The 21,850-nt window shown below is 39.8% G+C and overlaps 2 protein-coding genes across 2 annotated transcripts in view; one reads left to right on the forward strand and one right to left on the reverse strand.

Annotated features, from left to right (window-relative positions):
* Window positions 1–15,406, forward strand: part of LRP6 (LDL receptor related protein 6) — a 138,395-nt gene extending 122,989 nt beyond the window's left edge. The window contains exons 18-23 of the mRNA XM_049782908.1: window positions 1,185–1,421; window positions 1,874–1,984; window positions 8,136–8,366; window positions 9,869–10,005; window positions 10,783–10,880; window positions 14,893–15,406. Coding sequence (XP_049638865.1) covers window positions 1,185–1,421; window positions 1,874–1,984; window positions 8,136–8,366; window positions 9,869–10,005; window positions 10,783–10,880; window positions 14,893–15,187 — 1,109 coding nt within the window. The 3' untranslated portion in view covers window positions 15,188–15,406. The remainder of the gene's footprint in view (window positions 1–1,184; window positions 1,422–1,873; window positions 1,985–8,135; window positions 8,367–9,868; window positions 10,006–10,782; window positions 10,881–14,892) is intronic.
* BORCS5 (BLOC-1 related complex subunit 5) overlaps window positions 1–21,850 on the reverse strand; it is a 714,757-nt gene that overhangs the window by 279,955 nt on the left and 412,952 nt on the right. The window lies entirely within an intron of this gene.

Here is a 21,850-nt window from a genome sequence, read left to right on the forward strand (position 1 = left end):
TATCTCCATGCCATCTCGCCAGCCCCCATGCTTTTTTTTTTTTTTTTTTTTTTTTTTTTTAAGAATACTCGGGAGCAGGCTCAGAGAGTTTAATTAACATGCAAGGTCAAACAGGTGGTCAAAAGGAGGGCTGAATTAGAATAATTATACCAAATTTATTGACTTGTGAGCCAAATATAGGACCAATCATTTCAGTACATAATAATAGTGAGGCTTCTCAGCAACCCTGTGGGCTAATAAGCATTATTATTACTCCCTATTCATAGGGAGGAACAGAAAGATTGGGAACTAGATTTCGTACTTTATGACACAAGCCCTGAGCCATGATTTTGGTACAGCATGGAACATTCTGTTGGTGAAAGGTGTCCCAAGATTTGAAAACCTACCTCTGATGACTTATTTTCTCCCCTTCTGAGCCTTGATATCTTTTGGGGGCCACATCTAGTGATGCTCAGGATGCTATGGACTGAACCTAGGATTCTTATGCAAAACATGTACTGTAGCCCTTTGAGTCATCAACTACTATTCAGGTTGTTTAAAGTTTTTTAAATGAGTTCATTTTAAACAATTTTAAGTGCCCTGAACTGGAAAGCTCTCTCAGATCATAATATAATGCTGTTGAGTTGAACTTCCATGAAATGTACATGCTCTGTAACTCAACTATCCAAGAATGTAGCCACTGTTGGCTAGAGAACATAATTAAATGTAATGAATTTAAATAGCTGCATGTAGCTACTTACTCTCTCTATGCAGGACTAGTCTTCATTGACAGTTTAAAGTCTCAAAGGTGTAGATTCATGCTGACAATAGCTAATGGGGATAAAATTAAGGTATTGGTTTATCAGCGAATTAATCATGGCTTGACTAATGATTAAATAAATCATAGTACTTAAGATAAAAAACGCATTTGGCTTAATGGGGTAAAATTAAGTTTTGTATTGTGATGTTGACTATATCCAATATATAGTCCTCTTTACAGATAGTGAAAGGGCATGTGCATTCTACTATAAATGTAGTATAAGTGTTTGAAGTACCCTTATATTTATCATTAGTCTTGCAAATTGTACATATCTATTATAAATTGTTTTATTTATGTTTTGTTATTAAGTGAGCTTCATTTAGGTGTTTTGTAGCTCTGTGTAACTATTCTGTTTTGTCACTCCCTCCCCCTTGCTTATTTGAAGAACCCCCCACGTGTTCTCCACAGCAGTTTACTTGTTTTACGGGGGAAATTGACTGCATTCCTGTAGCATGGCGGTGTGATGGATTTACTGAATGCGAGGACCACAGTGATGAGCTCAATTGTCCCGTGTGCTCAGAGTCCCAGTTTCAGTGTGCCAGCGGGCAGTGTGTTGACGGTGCCCTCCGATGCAATGGAGATGCAAACTGCCAAGACAAATCGGATGAGAAGAACTGTGAAGGTATCCAGGGTTCTTAAAACACCGTCATATCATTTATTGTGCATTATATTTTTTGACATTTAGAGTTTTGCTTTGACTTAGTGGTAAATCAGGAGTATTTCAAGTATACTTTTGACTGTGATCTCTAAACACAGTGGTCATATCACTTTGTTCTTTCAATTTACTTACCATGTATGAAACTTGTCCTTGTTACAAATTAGCCAACTGAGATATAAGGCCCAAAATTAGTTACTCTGTATGTAACAGTCCTTATCAATAAACTTTAAATTAATGTATTTATTTATTCATTATAATTAAAAATAATTATTTATTTTCTCTTTACTAATTTTTGCCATAGTAAAAGAAAAACAGTAAATTTGACTTGTATCTAAGTTATACTTAGGAAGTACTTTTGATTCTTGCCTGAATTGAGTATTAGTGAAAATAAGGAAACTATTTGCATTTTCCTCCAGTACTTTGTTTAATTGATCAGTTCCGCTGTGCCAATGGTCAGTGCATTGGAAAACACAAGAAATGTGATAATAATGTGGATTGCAGTGACAAGTCAGACGAACTGGATTGTTGTAAGTATGACTAACTTTGTATTTTAAGAGAAAAACTATGACATCAATTATGTGTGAGGTATATTTATAATCAATATTTATTAAATATAAGTGTTAATTATATCAGGTTTAAAAAGTACTTTGCTTTTAATAGTTTCTTAAAGATAACAATCTGGATTTGGACATCCTCATATAAGTAAAATATGTGGTTTAGCCAAATCTAAAGTTAGAAATTATTAGTGGGGCCGGAGAGATAGCATGGAGGTAAGGCGCTTGCCTTCCATTGTAGAAGAATGGTGGTTCAAATCCTGGCATCCCATATGGTCCCCTGCGCCTGCCAGTAGCAATTTCTGAGCGTAGAGCCAGGAGTAACACCTGAGTGCTGCTGGGTGTGGCCCAAAAACAAAGAAAAAGAGAGAGAGAGAGAGAAGGAGGGAGGGAGAGAGGGAGGGAGGGAAAAATATTCTTAGTGTGGAAATCAATCAGTTATCTAAACCTAAAAGTTCCCCATTTTTTGTTTTGGGTTCTTTTTTTTTTTTGGTTTTTGGGCCACACCCATTTGACACTCAGGGTTTACTCCTGATTATGCGCTCAGAAATCACCCCTGGCTTGGGGGGGACCATATGGGATGCCGGGGGATCGAACCACTGTCCGTCCTACGCTAGCGCTTGCAAGGCAGACACCTTACCTCTAGCGCCACCTTCCCGGCCCCGGGTTCTTTATTGTTAAGAGTTTCCTGAATGTAAGTTCTTATTTACAATGTCATATTTTTCCTGAGATGACAAGAACATTTCTTGATGACTTTAGAATCTTACATAAAACAAGGGGCCGGGCGGTGGCGCTGGAGGTAAGGTGCCTGCCTTACCTGCACTAGCCTAGGAGACGGACCGCGGTTCGATCCCCCGGCGTCCCATATGGTCCCCCAAGCCAGGAGCGACTTCTGAGCGCATAGCCAGGAGTAACCCCTGAGCGTTACCGGGTGTGGCCCAAAAATCAAAAAAAAAAAAAAAAAAAGAATCTTACATAAAACATAAGATAACCTGAGCCAACCATACACTTTTTTTTTGGGGGGGGGGGTCACACCCAGCAGCGCTCAAGGGTTACTCCTGGCTCTTTGCTTAGAAATCACTCCTGGCAGACTTGGGGGACCATATGGGATGCCGGGATTTGAACCACCTACCTTCTGCAAGCAAGGCAAATGCCTTACCTATCTCTCCGGCCCCAACCATACACTCTTTTTTTTTTTTTTTTTTTGGTTTTTGGGCCACACCCGGCAGTGCTCAGGGCTTACTCCTGGCTGTCTGCTCAGAAATAGCTCCTGGCAGGCACGGGGGACCATATGGGACACCGGGATTTGAACCAACCACCTTAGGTCCTGGATTGGCTGCTTGCAAGGCAAACGCCACTGTGCTATCTCTCCGGGCCCCAACCATACACTCTTAAGCATAGAGACTCCTTTTTTTTTTTTTTTTTTTTTTTTGGGCCATACCTGGCAGTGCTCAGGGGTTACTCCTGGCTGTCTGCTCAGAAATAGCTCCTGGAAGGCACGGGGGACCATATGGGCGACCAACCACCTTTGGTCCTGGATCGGCTGCTTGCAAGGCAAACGCCGTTGTGCTATCTCTCCGGGCCCGAGCATAGAGACTCTTAAGCTGATTTGTCAACTTGACCAGTTAGTTCTTAACAAAACATATTTCAAATTATCTTAATTGTGAATGAAATTCAGTGTGAGTCACGCTACTGTTGCAAAACTGGTTTAATGGGATTTTAGGTTTAGAAATGTCTTGATCTTCCTAGTGACTGTAAGCTGATGTTATACAGACCTAAAATGACAGCTTGTTATAGATTTTAGAATGTGTACTTTTGCTCGCCATCTGGTAAGTGCTGAGGATATAATACCTATCCACAAAGTTTTCTCTGATTTGTTTATTAAAATAATTATGCATAGGGGCGGGAGCAATAGCACAGTGGTAGGGCATTTGCCTTGCACACGGCTGACCCTGGGTTGATCCCCTGTGTCCCATATGGTCCCCCAAAGATAGGAGTGATTTCTGAGCCCAGAGCCAGGAGTAACCCCTGAGCGTCACCGAGTGTGGCCCAAAAACAAACAAAAGTATGCATATTAAACTGATTAGATATATATAAAAAATAGCCAATATGTACTGTTGATACAGCATTATGGTAAATAGTAGCAAATGTGCTGTCATAGAGACCTATACAAATAGTAGATCAAAGTAAAATCTGTAGGAATAAAGATAGGTTTCACAAAGGGAGATTTCTATTCATTAATATTGAGTACCGGGGCCGGAGAGAGAGCATGGAAGCAAGGTGTTTGCCTTGCCTGCAGAAGGATGGTGGTTCAAATCCCAGCATTTCGAATGGTCCCCCGAGCCTGCCAAAAGCAATTTCTGAGCATAGAGCCAGGAGTAACCCCTGAGCACTGTTGGGTATGACCCAAAAACAAAACAAAACAAAAAAATTGAGTACCAAGGCGTTATTTCTATTTCTGTAGCCCAGTAATTGATAGAAGACATACCTCATATATATGAGGCACTGAGTTTGATCCCTGGCATTCTTGCCCTAAAAGAAGTTAGATATTAATCACTGAGTAGTGTTAATTCTGTTGACAAGTGAAGAAGCTGCATCCTAGGCAAATGGAGCACCCTTAAGCAAACTAAACAGACATTTTGGAAAATTACATGTAAATGAAATTACCAGAATATCAGCTACATCTTGAAGGATGTCAGTGATAAACAACATATAGATAAGATTTTCGGGCCCGGAGAGATAGCACAGCGGTGTTTGCCTTGCAAGCAGCCGATCCAGGACCAAAGGTGGTTGGTTCGAATCCGGTGTCCCATATGGTCCCCCGTGCCTGCCAGGAGCTATTTCTGAGCAGACAGCCAGGAATAACCCCTGAGCACCGCCGGGTGTGACCCAAAAACCAAAAACCAAAAAAAAAAAAAAAAAAAAAAAAAAAGATTTTCAAGAACTTTGGTCTTGTAAAGAGCCTAAGCCGTTTTCCACAAAAATCGAGTCATTGAAATCAAACTTGATTAAGTCTATGGACTGGCATGACTGCTGATAAAACTATAAACATAAAAAATATAAAACAAGTGCAATAGAGGTGATGTGAATAGAGGCTGTGAAGTCTGTTAATTTGTTTGCTTTAGATTTTTTTGACTGCATCAAGAGATGTGGGTGAAGCAATCAGGACCAAAACTCAAAATCATATTTACTCATATTATGTAGATACTTTCCAACATGATCTGTTTTGACCCCCCACCCCCACAGTCTATTTTTATTTTTATTTATTTATTTATTTATTTTTTGTTTTTGTTTTTGGGCCACACCCGTTTGACGCTCAGGGGTTACTCCTGGCTATGTGCTCAGAAATCGCCCCTGGCTTTGGGGGGGACCATATGGGACGCCGGGGGATCGAACCGCGGTCCGTTCCTTGGTAGCGCTTACAAGGCAGACACCTTATCTCTAGCGCCACCTTCCCGGCCCCACAGTCTATTTTTAAATGCTAGTTGCATCCCACTAAGTTGTTTTTCTGTCTAATGATTTATAGATTCATAGTAATTTGTGTGTGTGGTTTGGCTTTGGGGGCCACACCCAGCAGCACTCAGGGATTGTTCCTGGCTCTGCACTTGGGGACCATTTGGGGTGCTGAAGATTGAACTCGGGTCCATCCCAGGCCGGTCAAAGCAAGGCAAATGCCCTACCACTGTGCTATTACTCCAGCCCCTAGTAATTTTAAAATACTTAAGAAGCTATTGTCATTCGGGTGGAAGATGATCTAATTTAAGAGAAGCACTGGTGGTATTGAGAGATTTAGAATGTTTTTAGAAATAGAACAAAAGATGTGTTACATTATTATTGTTGCCCATAGGTTGGGGTTCTGAGGAGATGACTCAGTGTTTGTTTTTTGTCTTCAACCAGTTGGGGTTCTATCTCTGGCACTGCAGGATCCCTAAGCACTGTTGGATATGACCCCCTAGCACTGTGGGGTGAAGTCCCAAAATAAACAGAAAAAATAGCCCTTGGAACATCATAACTTGTGCTGAGGAAATTGTTGCCTGTAATACTCTGTAAATCGTAAAAGAGATTTGGGCTCTTCAGTATATTGTTGATAGTAAAGCTCAAGCGATGAATCAAATTCATAAAGTAGTGAAGACAAATAGAGGCGCTGGGTGAAACTCGAAAGCGCCTGCAGTTGGAGTTATGTGGTTCATAGAGCTGAAGTAAGAAAGGAATAAATTACTGAATGGCTTTTTTTTTTTTTTTGACCACACCTAGTGGTGTATTGGACTTACTTCTGCTTCTGCACTTGGGGTCCACCTCTGTCTGACATCTGGAGACCATATGGAGCACCTGGTTGACCATGTGTGCTTGCTTAGCCTTACCTGCTATACTGTCTCTCACGCCTCTAAGCAGATTTTTTTAAGTGTTTTTAAGTGGATTGGGGGGTGGGGGTGGTATCTACAACCGTAAACTAATAGCCTGATAGTTAGGATGAAAGAATTTGCCTTCTAAATAGAATAGGTTTTAAACTGGATGAACTCTTTGGCTATTTTCTTCTACCCCTAACATTGATATATTCCTTTAGTGTCCCAACCTTTTAATATTAGTACTCAAATGTCACAGCTCCAGCCCTCTCGCTTCTAGACCCTGAAGGTATTTAATCATTGCTAAATGAGAACAGATGCTCAACTCTAACTTTTTATTCTCCTTAACTGGTAGTGAATGCCATTTATCAAATGTAATATCAAATATAAAAATCAGAGGTGTGTGCTTGCAAACAATGCAAGTAGTTAACTGGCATTAACTGTTACTTCATGCTGAGCCAAACCTATAGGCTCTTCTCAGAACTTCTTTTTTTTTTTTTTTTTTTTTTTGATTTTTGAACCACACCCAGTGACCCTCAGGGGTTACTCCTGGCTATGTGCTCAGAAATTGCTCCTGGCTTGGGACCATATGGGACGCTGGGGGATCAAGCCACAAGATCGAACCATGGTCTGTCCTGAGTCTGCTGTGCACAAAACCCTACCACTGTGCCATTGCTCTGTCCCTTTTCTCAGAACTTTTAATAAAACATGATAATTGTTCTTCATTCTTTTGCTGCTGACCTTCCTTCTCCTTTTTTTAGTGTGATCTGATGCTCTTCTAGCAGTTATTGGCCAACTGAGCCAGTCCCTCAATCTGAGGGCCCAGGCATACAGAGCTCTTCTTGCTCTGTATTGCCAAGTATTACTCAAGCCACTTGACTTGCTCTAGGTCTCATGTTATGCCATGGATCGAACTAGAGTTGGCTGCACTCAAAGCATATACCTTCACCCCTGTAGCATTTCTTTTTTGAAATGTATTTAAGACCATAATGAGTGCTTAATTTACTCAACATCCTTTTTAAATTACCATATTTTTCATACCATAAGACATACTTTTTCCCCTCAAAATTGTGTCTTATGGAGTGAATGCTGCGTGGAGTTGAAGCCTGAATGCAGGGAAGGAAAGCATTTTAAAACTATGTGCATCTGGGGCCGGAGAGATGGCACAACGGTAAGGCCTTTGCCTTGCATGCAGCAGATCCAGGACGGACAGTGGTTTGAATCCCGGCATCCCATATGGTCTCTTGTGCCTGCCAGGAGCAATTTCTAAGTGCAGAGCCAGGAGGAACCCCTGAGTGCCACCAGGTGTGGACTCCCCCCTCTCCCCCAAAAAATAACTGCATCTTATGATCAGGTGCGTTTTATAGAGCAAAAAAGTAAGGTAATTTATAGTTAAACTTCCCAGTGTATAGTGTTTCTTTCATTTAGGAACAGTTTATTTTTATTAATAATTTACTCATGTAAGATGAGGCATTATATAAACAGATTTATAAAATGAAAAATATTGGAGATCTTTTCAGTTGCCTCAGGTTCTGATAGAAATCTTTTTTTATTGCTTTTATGAATTTTCTGAGCTAGAGAGATGCTCAAAGGACTAAGCACATGCTTTGCATACCAGAGGCTCAGGTTAAGCTCAGACATAACATAGTATCCCAAACACTGCCAGGTTGGCCCACACACACAGCTGAGCACACCTTGGTGTCCCAAAAAGAAAATGTTAAAAAGTCAAATGTGAATTTTTTGTGTTTCTATTATGTGAAAAGTTCTACTTTCTGTTTTAGATCCAACTGAGGAGCCAGCACCACAAGCCACCAATACAGTTGGTTCTGTTATTGGAGTGATTGTCACCATTTTTGTGTCTGGAACCATATATTTTATTTGCCAAAGGATGTTGTGTCCACGTATGAAAGGAGATGGGGAAACTATGACTAATGACTATGTAGTCCATGGACCAGCTTCTGTGCCCCTGGGTTATGTGCCTCACCCAAGTTCTTTGTCAGGCTCTCTTCCAGGTGAGCTGAGACTAATGCCATTCAAAAACTGAAGTTAGGCCAGAATCACATTTCCTTTATGGGAACAATGCTACCTGAAACCTATGTCAGAGTCGACTATTTGGAGTCTAAAAAGTATAAGAAAAACATTTTAGCACTTTCTCTTTACACAAAATCTCCCATGTTTGGTATGGTAGAAGTTGCCAAGAGATGTGAAGCAAATACATGTGCAAATCTATGGGCTCTTTTCTCAGCACTTTGGATTGTGCTGTACTGAAGGAGAATCAGTCAGCTGCTTGGTGAGAGAAATCATAACCACCAGTTATCTCAGGTTTACTACCACAGAGCCTAAAGAGGATATGTGTGCATTTCTGTACTTAGCTAGACCACGTTGCTCTAGGGAGCACATCTTTCCAGTGCTTTGAATGAAAAGCAGCCCGTTTCAATGACTGTAGAGAAAGGGCTGCCAGGCAAAAGCCCTATAAGAATTTATTCTGGTTGTAATTCTTGCAAACTGGCATATTGTTAAACTGCGCAGGATTCAATGATTGATGTGAAACCTGTCTTCACTTAGTGGAATTTAGAGAATTGGTCACTTGACATTTCTGCTTAAGCATTGGTGATTGTAATTCCAACATTTGTATAAATAAATGAAGAAAGAAAAAAACTCCCACACATTATATTTATTCTCTTAAAATAGTTTCCGGGGGAACCGAGAGATAGTACAATGGATAAGCATTTGTTTGCCTTTCAATCCCAATAATAATCCCCTAAACTCTTCCAGGAGTGATCCCTGGGAGCAGAGCCAGGAGTAAGCTCTAAGCAGAGCTGGCTGTGGTCCAAAAACAAAAAATTAGTTTTCTTATGAACACATATATTATGTACTCTTCTTGGGGCCAGAGAGATAGCACAGCGGCGTTTGCCTTGCAAGCAGCCGACCCAGGACCTAAGGTGGTTGATTCGAATCCCCGCGTCCCATATGGTCCCCTGTGCCTGCCAGCAGTTATTTCTGAGCAGATAGCCAGGAGTAACCCCTGAGCACTGCCGGGTGTGGTCCCCCCACCAAAAAAAAAAAACTTTGTACTCTTCTTTTACAGCTCCACTCTTCACAGTCTTTTTCCCAAGTCATCTAGAGGTGGAAAACTTATCTTTAATTGAAGTAACATGGTTTTAAACATGCTTTAGGCAGGGAATGCTTAATGTACCACACCTACTATAAATGTGCCAGTATCCCCCACACCATTCTCACCATGTTCCTCCCAAAGTTGCTAAAGTTCAGTTCTGTTAGTAAGGATATAAAGTTTTTTGAACCTTTTCTTTTGAAGACCTTTCATCCTGGGAAGGGAAGGGATAGGAGCTAATTTCTCTGTTAAGTGTTTGCTTTCAATTATTTGAAAAAGGGGTCATGAATTGTTTTCCAGTTATATGTACTATTTAATTTTTGAATCTTGGCTTGAATAAACTCATTTCATGTGTTTTTGTTAATCTTGTTCATCTCATTCTTTATCCTCATTGATTTTTAGGGATGTCTCGAGGTAAATCAATGATCAGCTCTCTCAGTATCATGGGAGGAAGCAGTGGACCCCCCTATGACCGGGCTCATGTCACAGGCGCATCTTCAAGTAGTTCTTCAAGCACTAAAGGCACTTACTTTCCTGCAGTAAGTCATCAGTTTCTGTTGGTCTCACTTTTAACACTAAGATAAACAAAGCGCTTAGATTTTTTTTTTTTTTTTTTTTTGGTTTTTGGGCCACACCCGGTGACACTCAGGGGTTACTCCTGGCTATGCGCTCAGAAGTTGCTCCTGGCTTGGGGGACCATATGGGACACCGGGGGATCGAACCACGGTCCGTCCTAGGCTAGCGCAGGCAAGGCAGGCACCTTACCTCTAGCGCCACCGCCCGGCCCCAAGCGCTTAGATTTTTAACCAATTTAAATATGATTACTCAGTGTTAGGAAAGTAAAAATCTTCTAGTATAGAAGGATTTGCTTATTACCACTGTACTAACACTTATCCATTGTCTAGTTCATTTACTGTGTAATAGCCAGCACATTGGAAAGCACTGGGCATTAATTGCCTATTTCAGGTAAAAGTTGAACTACTAATTAGTATCTCTCAAAAGAAATATACCTGGAATTTCTCAGCCCCTAATTTTTCTCTAAATGTAGTATGAAAAATCAGAACTCATTAGTGCTAAACTCAGATCACTTGATGAAAGATTTTTCTCTCATCACCAGGCCCTGTATAGTCATGGGGACATTGTGTCCCAGAGAGTGGCCAGCCACAACTCTAAAGTAGTACTCAGAGTTAGTTCTTTCAGCCAGGAATGTGTTGTGTAATGAAAAGAAATGGAAACAAATGAAGAGAGAAATTGAACAGAAGTCTCGTAACCTCTATCTGGGATGGACTTATTTTATTAATTATTTTTCCTTTTAGATTTTGAACCCTCCTCCATCCCCAGCCACGGAACGATCCCATTACACTATGGAATTTGGTTATTCTTCAAATAGTCCATCCAGTCATAGGTCCTACAGGTAATGTACAGACACCGTTTTAAAAAAAAAAGAGCTTATTCTAGGTGTAGGTTCTATGTAAGCTAAATGAATTCTTGAAAGAATGGGTCTCTTGTTTTGGTAATGCTGACATTTTCCCTGCCACATGTCTTTTTTTATTCGGGGCATTATGTATTTTTTACAAGAATCACAGTTATAAACTAGAACTCTTCGTTATTAACTAGAATTCCCTAGCTTGGCAGTATCCTAAGAAACTGCCAAATTGAGCAGTTAATTTCAAGAATAGGTAGCTATTTAGGTCGAAGTTTATTGATAGTCTTAAGAGTTGAATTTTGGTGTAAGATAGTATCTTAGGATCTTTGACAGCTAAAAATATCAGTGGTATTGAGGATAAATTTGGAAGAAGTTCAAGCGCAGCTCTTGCTTCCATCTGTTACTTTAATTCTACATTGAAGAAGTCTTAATGTAGTTTCAAAATAAATCAGCTCACTAAAATTAGAGAAATATAGTTGTAAACTAGAACGATGGAATTATACCTTTGCTGATCTGTGAATCTGGAGCAGATTAGTTGCTAGTGTGTTAATTTGCACCTTCTGATTGTGTTTAAAAGACCATTAGGAAGTTAGCAAACTGATAACTCTTGTCTAAGCATTTAGTGCCAGTGTTTATCACATGATCAAATGCCTGTTATCTTCTAGATGATAAGGTGTTTCCTAGCATCCCGTTTTTATTGTCCAGTATAAAAGTCAAGTGGAAGCTACATATAATATTCTATTCAGAATTTAGTTTGTAGAGGTTTCAAATCTGCTTCTCTTTGAACTGATTATTTCTCTTAAATTATAAAGATACTTTCAGAGTAACAATTTTCCATGTTTCAAATTAAGCACATTTTTTTGTTTCTTGAGTCAACAATTTTAACATTTGTTTAAATCATAATGTTAAAAACAATTGTTAATTCTGTTACCTTCCCCTCATCCACCTTCCCATGAGAAATGTTGGGTCTTTTAAATGTTATGCCAAGAAATAACACGACTTCACACCTGATTGAACAGTAAGCTAAAAGCTTATAAATTCTGGGGCTGGAGAGATAGCATGGAGGTAAGGCCTTGCATGCAGAAGGATAGGGATTCGAGTCATGGCATCCCATATGGTCCTCCAAGCCTGCCAGGAGCGATTTCTGAGCACAGAGCCAGAAGTAACCCCTGAGCAGGGCCGGCTATGACTCAAAAACCAAAAGAATAAAAATAAAAAGCTAAAAATGTCTATGACAGCATATCAATATTGGTAGTAAAAGAAATCCTTATGAACCTGCTCAGCAGTCCATATAACTATTTTTTGGACAAAGCAAGCCCCAAGTGGAATCATGGCTTGGGGTCATGGGTTGTTATTTTGTGGCTCTCTGTATCACTTCCTTTTTTTGTTTTTTTTGTTTTTTGTTTTTTTGTTTTTGTTTTTGTTTTTTGTTTTTGGGCCACACCCATTTGATGCTCAGGGGTTACTCCTGGCTATGCGCTCAGAAATCACCCCTGGCTTGGGGGGGACCATATGAGACGCCAGGGGATTGAACCACAGTCCGTCCTACGCTAGCACTTGCAAGGCAGACACCTTACCTCTAGCGCCACCTTCCCGGCCCTGTATCACTTCTTTTTTAACATTTGTTCTTGTCACCTCCAATCCCCTTCAGCCACATTACCTTATGAGAAAGCAAATAGGGATAGATAAGAAATAAGATCATATGGGCTGGAGCAATAGCACATTGGGTAGGGCGCTTGCCTTGTACCTACTGACCTGGGCTTGATCCCTGGCATCCTGTATCATACCCTGAGCCCGCCAGGGGTGATTCTTGAGTGCAGAGCTAGAAGTAACCCCTGAGCACCGCCGGGTGTGGCTTCCCAAAATAAACAAACAAAAAATAAGATTATCTTTGTCTTATTTACCTTATCTTTATTATATTTAGACTATAAATGGTATGAAAAGTTTCAAATGGAAGTAGGACTTAGAGAAAAGCCAGAACTCATTGGGGGAGCATCTTCTACATAGTTTATTTTTGCATTTCTTTTAATTTTTAAAATACCATGGTTTACAAAATTATTCATAATACAAATTATTTCATTCACTGTACCTATACCAAATCCCAGTGCCAGTGCAAACTTTCTTCCATCTTAGTCCCAGTTTTTTGTTTTGGTTTGGTTTGGTTTGGTTTTTGGGTCACATCCGGCTGAAAATGGGTTACTCCTGGCTATGTGCTCAGAAATCGCTCCTGGCAGGCTTGGGGGATCATATGGGCTGCCATGATTCAAACCACCGTCTGTCCTGTGTTGGATGCGTGCAAGGCAAACACCTTACTGATCTGCTATTGCTCTGGCTCCTGTCCCAGTTTTTTTGAGCTTAATTATCTTCTATGCTATTTTTCCATTTAATTTAGTGTGATCTTAGTAGGCTGTCAATATTGTAAAATCTGTCAGCTGCACATGCTCTGAACACTTCAAAACTTTAGATCTATAGAATTGGGCCAATGAGTTTCAGCACCATGCATCTCCTCTAAGATTAGTTGTGAAGCAGAAAAGCCAGGCCAGTGTTTACAGAGCCGAAGCTGTGAGATACAGGGGGAGGCTACCCTCTCTTCTTCCAGAGTAATCTAGTATTCTCACTTTCCGAAATCAGTATACTTGGAATAATTCATTTAGCATCTATGAAAATTAGTCTTGAAGGAATGATGTGGGCCATTTGCTTGGTGGCAGATGTGGGGTGTAGATACAGCAGCTGGGGCTTTAGCCAGACAGGGACTTGGCCCACCCCATTACTCCTCCCCCCCCCCCTTCCCCAAGCATGACCCAGAGTTTTCAGCTGCTAGGCTTGCATCTCTTCTGAGAGATCTTTACTTAATACTTGTTTTCACTAGTACTTTCCCCTCTGTCTCCAGTGACTTCCATTTTGGTTATTAATGCTGCAACCTCAGTTAAAATCATGGTATTGGAGTGATAGCATAGTAGTAGGGTGTTTGCCTTGTCAGTGACCAACTTGGGTTCAATCTCCTATATACCATATGGTTCCCCCAAACACTGCCAGGAGTAAGCCTTGAGTACTGCTGTTTGTGGGTCTCACCTCCATTAAAAAAAAATGACTTGAAAAGGTAGATGAACAAGAAATAAAGATGTCTGAAATGCATACTAGAAAAATCACTGATCCTTTATGTTATATAGAATTGATTCATTTCTGACTGCTGTAGCCAAATCACAACAGAGCTCCCAGAATAGAACTTAACACTTCTGGCAGCTCTAGGGATCCAGTATAAGGCAGGCAGGTTGGCTACTGAACCATCTTCTGGCCCCCTAGCATGAGTCATTTGAAATTTCTCTTCCAATCATCTGTTTGTCTATCTGTAGGAAATCAGATTCCCTCCTCAGTGATTCTCTTTTCTGTTTTTAACAGTAGTGGCACAAACATGCTCCTACGGGGCTGCCCTGCCAGAAGTCTGCCTGGCTTCTACAATATTCGTTGTTTTTTTTTTGTTTTTTTTTTTTTTTTTTAAGAGGTACAGGATGTTGTTGTGCTCAGGGCTTTTCTCCTAGCTCTGTTTGGGGATCATTTCTGGTAGGGCTTGGGACCTTTAAAGAAGGAGTGAAATCTTTAAATATTGTTGAATGTTGATTAGGTCAATTATAGAGTGGTTAAATAATACTGAGTTTCTTCATGTTGGTTGATGTGTTTGCATAGTATAAAGATCCATTTCTTAGAGACTAGGAATCGGTGAGAAAGCCACCGAATGCAGATTAAGTGCAAAATGTAAAAGAGATTTTCCAAAGATGGCCATTAAAGAACCATTTCTTTTTGTATTCTATGTAGTGATTTAACAAGGATAGAAGAGCACACCCAAGAGACTAAATTGTGTTCACTTCTATATTTCTGTCCTGTTCTTTCTAATTAGTCTGTGCAAATTTAAACCTTAGTTGTGTCTGTCTTTAGTTCTAGTAGCTTCTGATGAGTCAGCTCTTGCCTCATAAACATTGTTTCTACTTTCTTCCCATACCAGCTATAGGCCGTACAGTTACCGGCACTTTGCACCCCCTACAACCCCCTGCAGCACAGATGTCTGTGACAGTGACTATGCTCCCAGCAGGAGAATTACCTCAGTGGCAACAGCCAAGGGGTACACTAGTGACTTGAACTATGACTCAGAGCCTGTGCCACCACCTCCCACACCCCGGAGCCAGTACTTGTCAGCAGAAGAGAACTATGAAAGCTGCCCACCTTCCCCGTACACGGAGAGGAGCTACTCGCATCACCTCTATCCGCCACCACCCTCACCCTGCACGGACTCCTCCTGAGGACGGGCCCTCCTCCTCTGCCGGCTTCAATGCAAACGTGTAAATACAGATTCGCTGGAGATCTGGAGGGGGGGAGGGAGCTATTGAGAAGGACGAGGCAGACCGTGTACAGTTAAAATTATAAAGGGGTAAGGGATACTGGAGATATTTGTACAGAAGAAAAGGATATTTATATATTTTCTTAAAACAGCAGATTTGCTGCTTGTGCCATAAAAATTTGTATAAAAATAAATTTGTACTAAAAGTTTTATTTTTGCAAACTATACACAAAGCATGCCTTAAACCCAGTGAAGTGACTTGAGTACAAGGAAACAGGAATAAAGGCATCACTGACCAGGAATATCTGGTTAGTATTGATACCAAAAATAAAAGAAGTACAAGAAAAAAATTCAAATCCATCTCAGAGCAGCAAACCATAGATACTTGGAAGTTGCCAAATAGCCTTCATTTTAATATTGGAGGGCCCAACAAGTTTAAGAAATCATGAAGAGGAAGAGAAAAAAAAAAGTCAACACTAACTTTGGACAGAGGGCTTTGTTTTCCCTAGGAATCCAAACTATATAGTGAGGAAATAGATTTTCATAAAAACCTGATCCATTGTTGCTGTCCCTGCTGACACTGCCCTGCTCTGCCCATCTCTATAAGCAGCCAACTCTTTTCTGGTGTTTTCTTCTTCCCCTAACAGCTTTTAGAGGCCATTATGCCAAGGTACCATAATTTATTCAAAGCTTTTTACCTGAGGATTAAGTAAATAGAATTTTATAATTTTTTTTAACATGTTTCTTCTAGTTTCATTCCCCAGTTGGCTTAGCTCTTCAATTTGACAGCAATTTCTGCCTAATGATCAAAAGTTAGATATGTTATTATTCCTCTTTACTTTCATGATTATTTTAATTCTCATTAAAATGTCTTTGCAACACACATATAGTCAGTGTTTAAGAGTTACAAATTTAGCCATTTCTTTTGTTGTAAATTAGTCATATCCTTGCAGTACCTTCAGCATATAAAATCACAGTATGAAGTCATTTATATATTTTTTTTCTTAGTAAAACAATATGTTTTAGAGACAATCTATTTAAAAGTGTTTTGTTTTTGTTTGGGGGCCATACCCAGCGGTGCTCCAGGATTACTCCTGGCAGGCTCTGACCATATGGGGTATCCGGGATTGAACCTGGATTGAACCTGGGTCCGTCCTGGGTCAGCTGCTTGCAAGGCAAATGCTCTACCACTGTGTTATCACTCTGGTCCCTAAAAAGAATTTTCTGTTATCACTAGATTTACCCTTTATTAACTGTTCCTGAAGTTTTCATGTTCTCTTGGCCAATTCTCAGAATGATGTTTCTCCATACATCTCTCTTCTAATGTATGACAAGAGTTGAATATCATTCTGTTACCCACTGTGAATGTTAGATTCTTTTTAGACTATCCAAAAATTAACCTTACATTCACCTTATTTATATACATATTCTTTTTTTTTTTTTTTCTCGTGGTTTTTGGGTCACACCCGGCAGTGCTCAGGGTTTATTCCTCGCTCCATGCTCAGAAATTGCTCCTGGCAGGCACGGGGGACCATATGGGACGCCGGGATTCGAACGGATGACCTTCTGCATGAAAGGCAAACGCCTTACCTCCATGCTATCTCTCCGGCCCATTATGTACATATTCTCTTATCCCACTGTGAGCTTAATGATTTAAACAACACAGAGTAAATGAAAATGCGGAGTAGCAGTTTAGCTTACTTAGTTCAGACTAGGTGGAGGAAACCGTGGAAGACTGGTTTGTCATCTGTTTCCCTGACTGCTAGTGTGCCTGACTCCTTGCTAGAAATTAGTTTCCTTCTTTTGACAGCACTTTCTACTAAAAGTGAATGTTTTAAAATGAAATTTTTATTTTTCCAGGTATTGGTCGGTTATTGAATGTGGAGTTTGGTGGGGTTTTTTGGTTTGCTTTTTTCTCTGTTGTACATTTTGTGTTGCTGCGGCATCTGGATTTTAAGGTCTAGGAGAAAACAACAAAAGAAAGGATTCAGAATTTTGGCAGGGATGATGTAATTTTTTGTTTTTTGTTTTTTGTTTTTTTTTTTTTTTTTTTTTTGTGGTTTTTGGGTCACACCCGGCAGTGCTCAGGGGTTATCCCTGGCTCCAGGCTCAGAAATTGCTCCTGGCAGGCACGGGGGACCATATGGGATGCCGGGATTCGAACCGATGACCTCCTGCATGAAAGGCAAACGCTTTACCCCCATGCTATCTCTCCGGCCCCGGATGATGTAATTTTTTAAGCAATTAAAAACTTAACTGAAGAGAAAAATAGGGTTTCCGGTTAATACTTAAGAGTGTGGGGGACATCCTCCAGGGATCTGAGACACTGCATTTAACTTGTAAAGAAGTGGTTGAGCCATCAGGCAGGCTAGCACTGGCTTCACAGTGATAGAATGAAGTGCTCACAGTCCAACATGGGATGGATATTGAAGTTGCTTTCTGGGACACTAGGAGCACTTGAAGCTTGAATGAAGGTGGAAAGATAACTGGGTATCACTTAGTATTTGAGAATTCTCTATGTTTACATTTTTTAATGTATGTCTTTATCTGGTGGGCTTCCTACATGGAAACATGCACTATAATGAACAAAGGAGAATCTTGCCTCGTTCTCTATCAGTTCAGTGCTTGTGCTGCGATGGCAATGGCCTCTTGCAAAAATACTAATTTGTGTGCCAATTTGCTTGAAATTATTTAAAGGCAGTTCAGCTTAGTCTTAGCATCATGCTTCCTGGGATAGTTGAAAAATAATCTTTTAGTATTTGAGGGGAGTACCTTTCAGTGGCAGAAATGGCAAAAATCTGAAAAGAAAAAGACCCTCGGGTAACATGGACAGTTAAGCTGAAGTAAACGTTCTTCATTCTTGATTACTAAACAATGATCTTAAGTTAGAAAAACTGACAATGAAGAATCTGTTACAATACACATTGGGGGGAAGTCTTAAATTTAGTGTATTGCTAATTCTGATCCATGGAGAAAAAGTAAAATTCCATTAGATTCTTTATGAAAGTCAGTATTTTGAATATAGGTCTCAGAGTTTGCCCCTTACTGTTGATAAGTAAAAGTGATAAGAAGTGAACTTGAGAACAGAGTACTTTCTGTGCACTGTCCTGGGAAACCAGTCTACATTGAGACCGGCTCATAACTTGGACAGTAGCCAAAGAAATATTGCTGCTTAAGTCAGACAATAGTGTGTTCATAAAGGGCCAAAAAAAAATAAATAAATAACCCAAAACTGTGCGTTGGACTTTTCTCAGTATTATTATTTTATTTTATTTTTTGCTTTTGTGTACACCCAGCATGCTTAGGAGTCACTTCTGACCGTGCTCAGAGGACCATATGGGATGCTAGGGATCGACCCTGTGTTAGTAAGGCAAGTACCCTACCTGCTGTGCTATCTCTTTATCCCAGTATTACTATTTCTTTAATGAAGATGTATTACACTTTAATACTTGCTTACCCTGCACATTATGAAATAGTATGTTTCATTTTAATATGAAATATTTAATATATCACTAATAAATACTGACCTTTTGGTAATTCTGAGAACAACTTCTAAAGGGATAATAGTGTTTAGAAATACCTTAGTACATCTCATCCAATAATTAGTGGATGAAGGAAGCCTTGAGAAGTTAAAATTTATAATTAAAGGTTGTGTTTGTTATTTTAAAAATACTCCCCCAAGTTAATTTGTCTAAGACTAAGTTGTTTAATATTACGATCTAAAAAGAACTACTTTCATGCAGGTAGAAATTCTTTTTTTTTTTTTTTCTTGGAAGATCTTTCTGTTTTGCTCTAAAAACCCAATATTTCAAGTAGAATTAGAGTTCTGATTTAAGTAACCTGTTAATGAAAGTGAATTGAGACCAATAGATTCATAGTTGATAGTGTTTGCTTTCAGGTTTTATGAGACCCTAAATAAGTCAGCTTCTCTGTACATGAGGTGCTGCTCTTCTTTTATGGGGGAGGGTTGGGTTTTGGGGGCCACACCCAATGACACCCCTGACTTTAGGGGATTATATGGGACGCCTGGGTCAGCTGCATGCACGGCAAACACACTACTGCTGTGCTGTTGCTCTGGCCCCTCTTTTTTTTAACTCTTGTCTGAGATTATAATCTTTTTTTTTTTCTTTTTTTTTGGTTTTTTGGGTCACACCCGGCGGTGCTCAGGGGTTACTCCTGGCTGTCTGCTCAGAAATAGCTCCTGGCAGGTACGGGGGACCATGTGGGACACCAGGATTCGAACCAATCACCTTTGGTCCTGGATCGGCTGCTTGCAAGGCAAACGCCACTATGCTATCTCTCCGGGCCCCTGAGATTATAATCTTAGAAACAGTTTGTGAAATGGATTTCTGGTTAGCCTTCCTCTAGGTCAGTAGAATATTAGACTCTTCAAATAATGGGGTTCTGTTTGTTTTTGACAGAGAAAAACTTTTCACTTCATTGGTTTGCACTCATAAGAATTGAGTTGGTTACCATCACATATACCAGGCTTTGAACAGTTTGGCCCTTTTTACACCTCCAGTATGCATAAGATAAACACAGCGCTTAAGCTGCCTGATGTCTGAAGTCTGGGTTTCAGTACATGGCTGTCATTTGGCTTCTAGTGTTTGACCATCCACAGCTGAGACCATACATACACTGTAGACGTGGTCTGAGTCATAAAGAGATTTATAATAGAAAATTCTTTAAAGCATATTCTGAGAATTCTTAAGCTTAAGAATAAAAATTTTTCCTCAAGCCCAAAATGAGCCAAGAGAAATAACATAACTTTACAAAGCATTAGTACGTGGTACTGACTTCTGGGAAGACACCAGTTCATAATAGCCTCAAAATTCAGCTTTTGAAATTCTCAAGGTTTTTGAGAACTTGAACCTCAGTCATAAAAATTTTTTGAAAAATTTTAGTTATGAACATTGTGAATCTCCAGCCCAGAATATTAATGTAATCCTACTTTTTTTTTTTTAACTTTCTCCCTTAAGTTGTGATTCTATTAAACTAAGCCTCTGTCTGAGTGAGGGGCAGGAGGTAGGTAGATTCTTGAGATTCAGAAAGAAATTAGTTTTTTTATCTCTTCCTCCTTTTAGCCTAGGTAACCTTACTCTTTCTCAGAAGGCATCCTCAAGCCATCCTCAAATCCATTGCTTTAAAACAATCCCCATGCTTTGTAGATAAAATTGTTTAAGTGATTTTCTTGAACTCAAAAGTAGACTATAAATCTAGTGAAAACTAATTTTTAAATTTTTCACTGGTTATTTGGGTATGTCCAGAATTAACCAAAGAATTAAAGACCGTGCTTTTACTTTACTGTCCATTCTTCTTTTAATCACATTTAAACAGGGCAGGAAATATGTGTGTATGTCTGCATTTATATGCACGTAATATGCCTAAAATGAATATTCAAAGAAGATAAAAGTAAATCTGCTTACATCTAATGTTATGTTTAAGTATCTGGGGTTAATGAAAATTTTAAATGAGCCAAGAGGAAACCAAGAAGCTTAAGCTGGACTAGCCTTATTTGCAAGTGAAGGATCTGGTGCTGCTTTCAGATGTTTATCCTTTGTGTTTTAAAATTTTTTTCTTAAGCTTTAATCTTTGTCATTGTCTTAAAGTCTGCTGGTGTTTCTTGTTCATGAACTTTGGTATGATGGTGCTTTGCAAGGATGTATTTATATTTTAATGGCCAACATTTGGTCAGCCCTTGTCCACTCTTCCCCCATTTTTTTGTAAAGTAAGTGCTTTAATTGTAAACTGTATAAAAATACCTTGTACAAACTCCCTTTTTGATTATTACAATAAGCCGAGCTGTAATAAATGAAATGTTGATTTTTATAATAAAACTGGAAAAACTAAAATGTCTTTTGCTTTTTTACAGCAAGAATGAAAACAACTGATTATGTTTTGCTGTGATCTGTTAAAACGTTTTAGATACATAAAAGCACACACCTACTGTTTGCATCTCAAAATACAATACTGCTCTGGGAGAGGTTTAAGAAGAGGAAAATACAGAATTCTATACTAGGGAGGAAAGAGTTTGTCTGCCAGCTGCTGTTTTCAGTGAGCCCATGTTACAGTGGGCTCCAGAGCTCAATCAAGGTCTTGTCCTTCAGCCATCAAAATGAAAACAAGGGTGCAGAGATTGAATGGCCACACTCAGGAAAGATTTTATTTAAGGGAAGGGAAAGAAGGTAGGGAAGCTCCTAAATTCTGGAAATTGCCCTTTTAAGGATTTCTACCAGAGAAAGACAGAAACTTTCCCCTCTTATGACCTGTTTAATAAAAGGGTATGTGTATGTGGGCATTTCCTTTGGACTGGTAAAACGAGCAAGAATGTTGAGATGATTTTCTAATCGATCATCCCAGGGGTCTCAAACTCGCGGCCCATGGGCCATTTACGGCCCTCTGTACAACATTTTGTGGCCCTGCCCTAGAGGAATCTTTTTTTATTTTGTTTTGTTTTAGTTGTTTGGGTCACACCCCCCACTGTTCAAGACTTAACTGACTTTGCACTCAAGTATCACCCCCAAAAAGAAGTATCACCCCGACTTTGCCTCCTGCGGCCCCCAGGTAAATTGAGTTTGAGACCCCTGATAGGGTATGTAGGCCCACTGTTAGGACATTTCAATAA

This window comes from Suncus etruscus, chromosome 11 (genome assembly GCF_024139225.1).
Source record: "Suncus etruscus isolate mSunEtr1 chromosome 11, mSunEtr1.pri.cur, whole genome shotgun sequence".
Taxonomy (NCBI): domain Eukaryota; kingdom Metazoa; phylum Chordata; class Mammalia; order Eulipotyphla; family Soricidae; genus Suncus; species Suncus etruscus.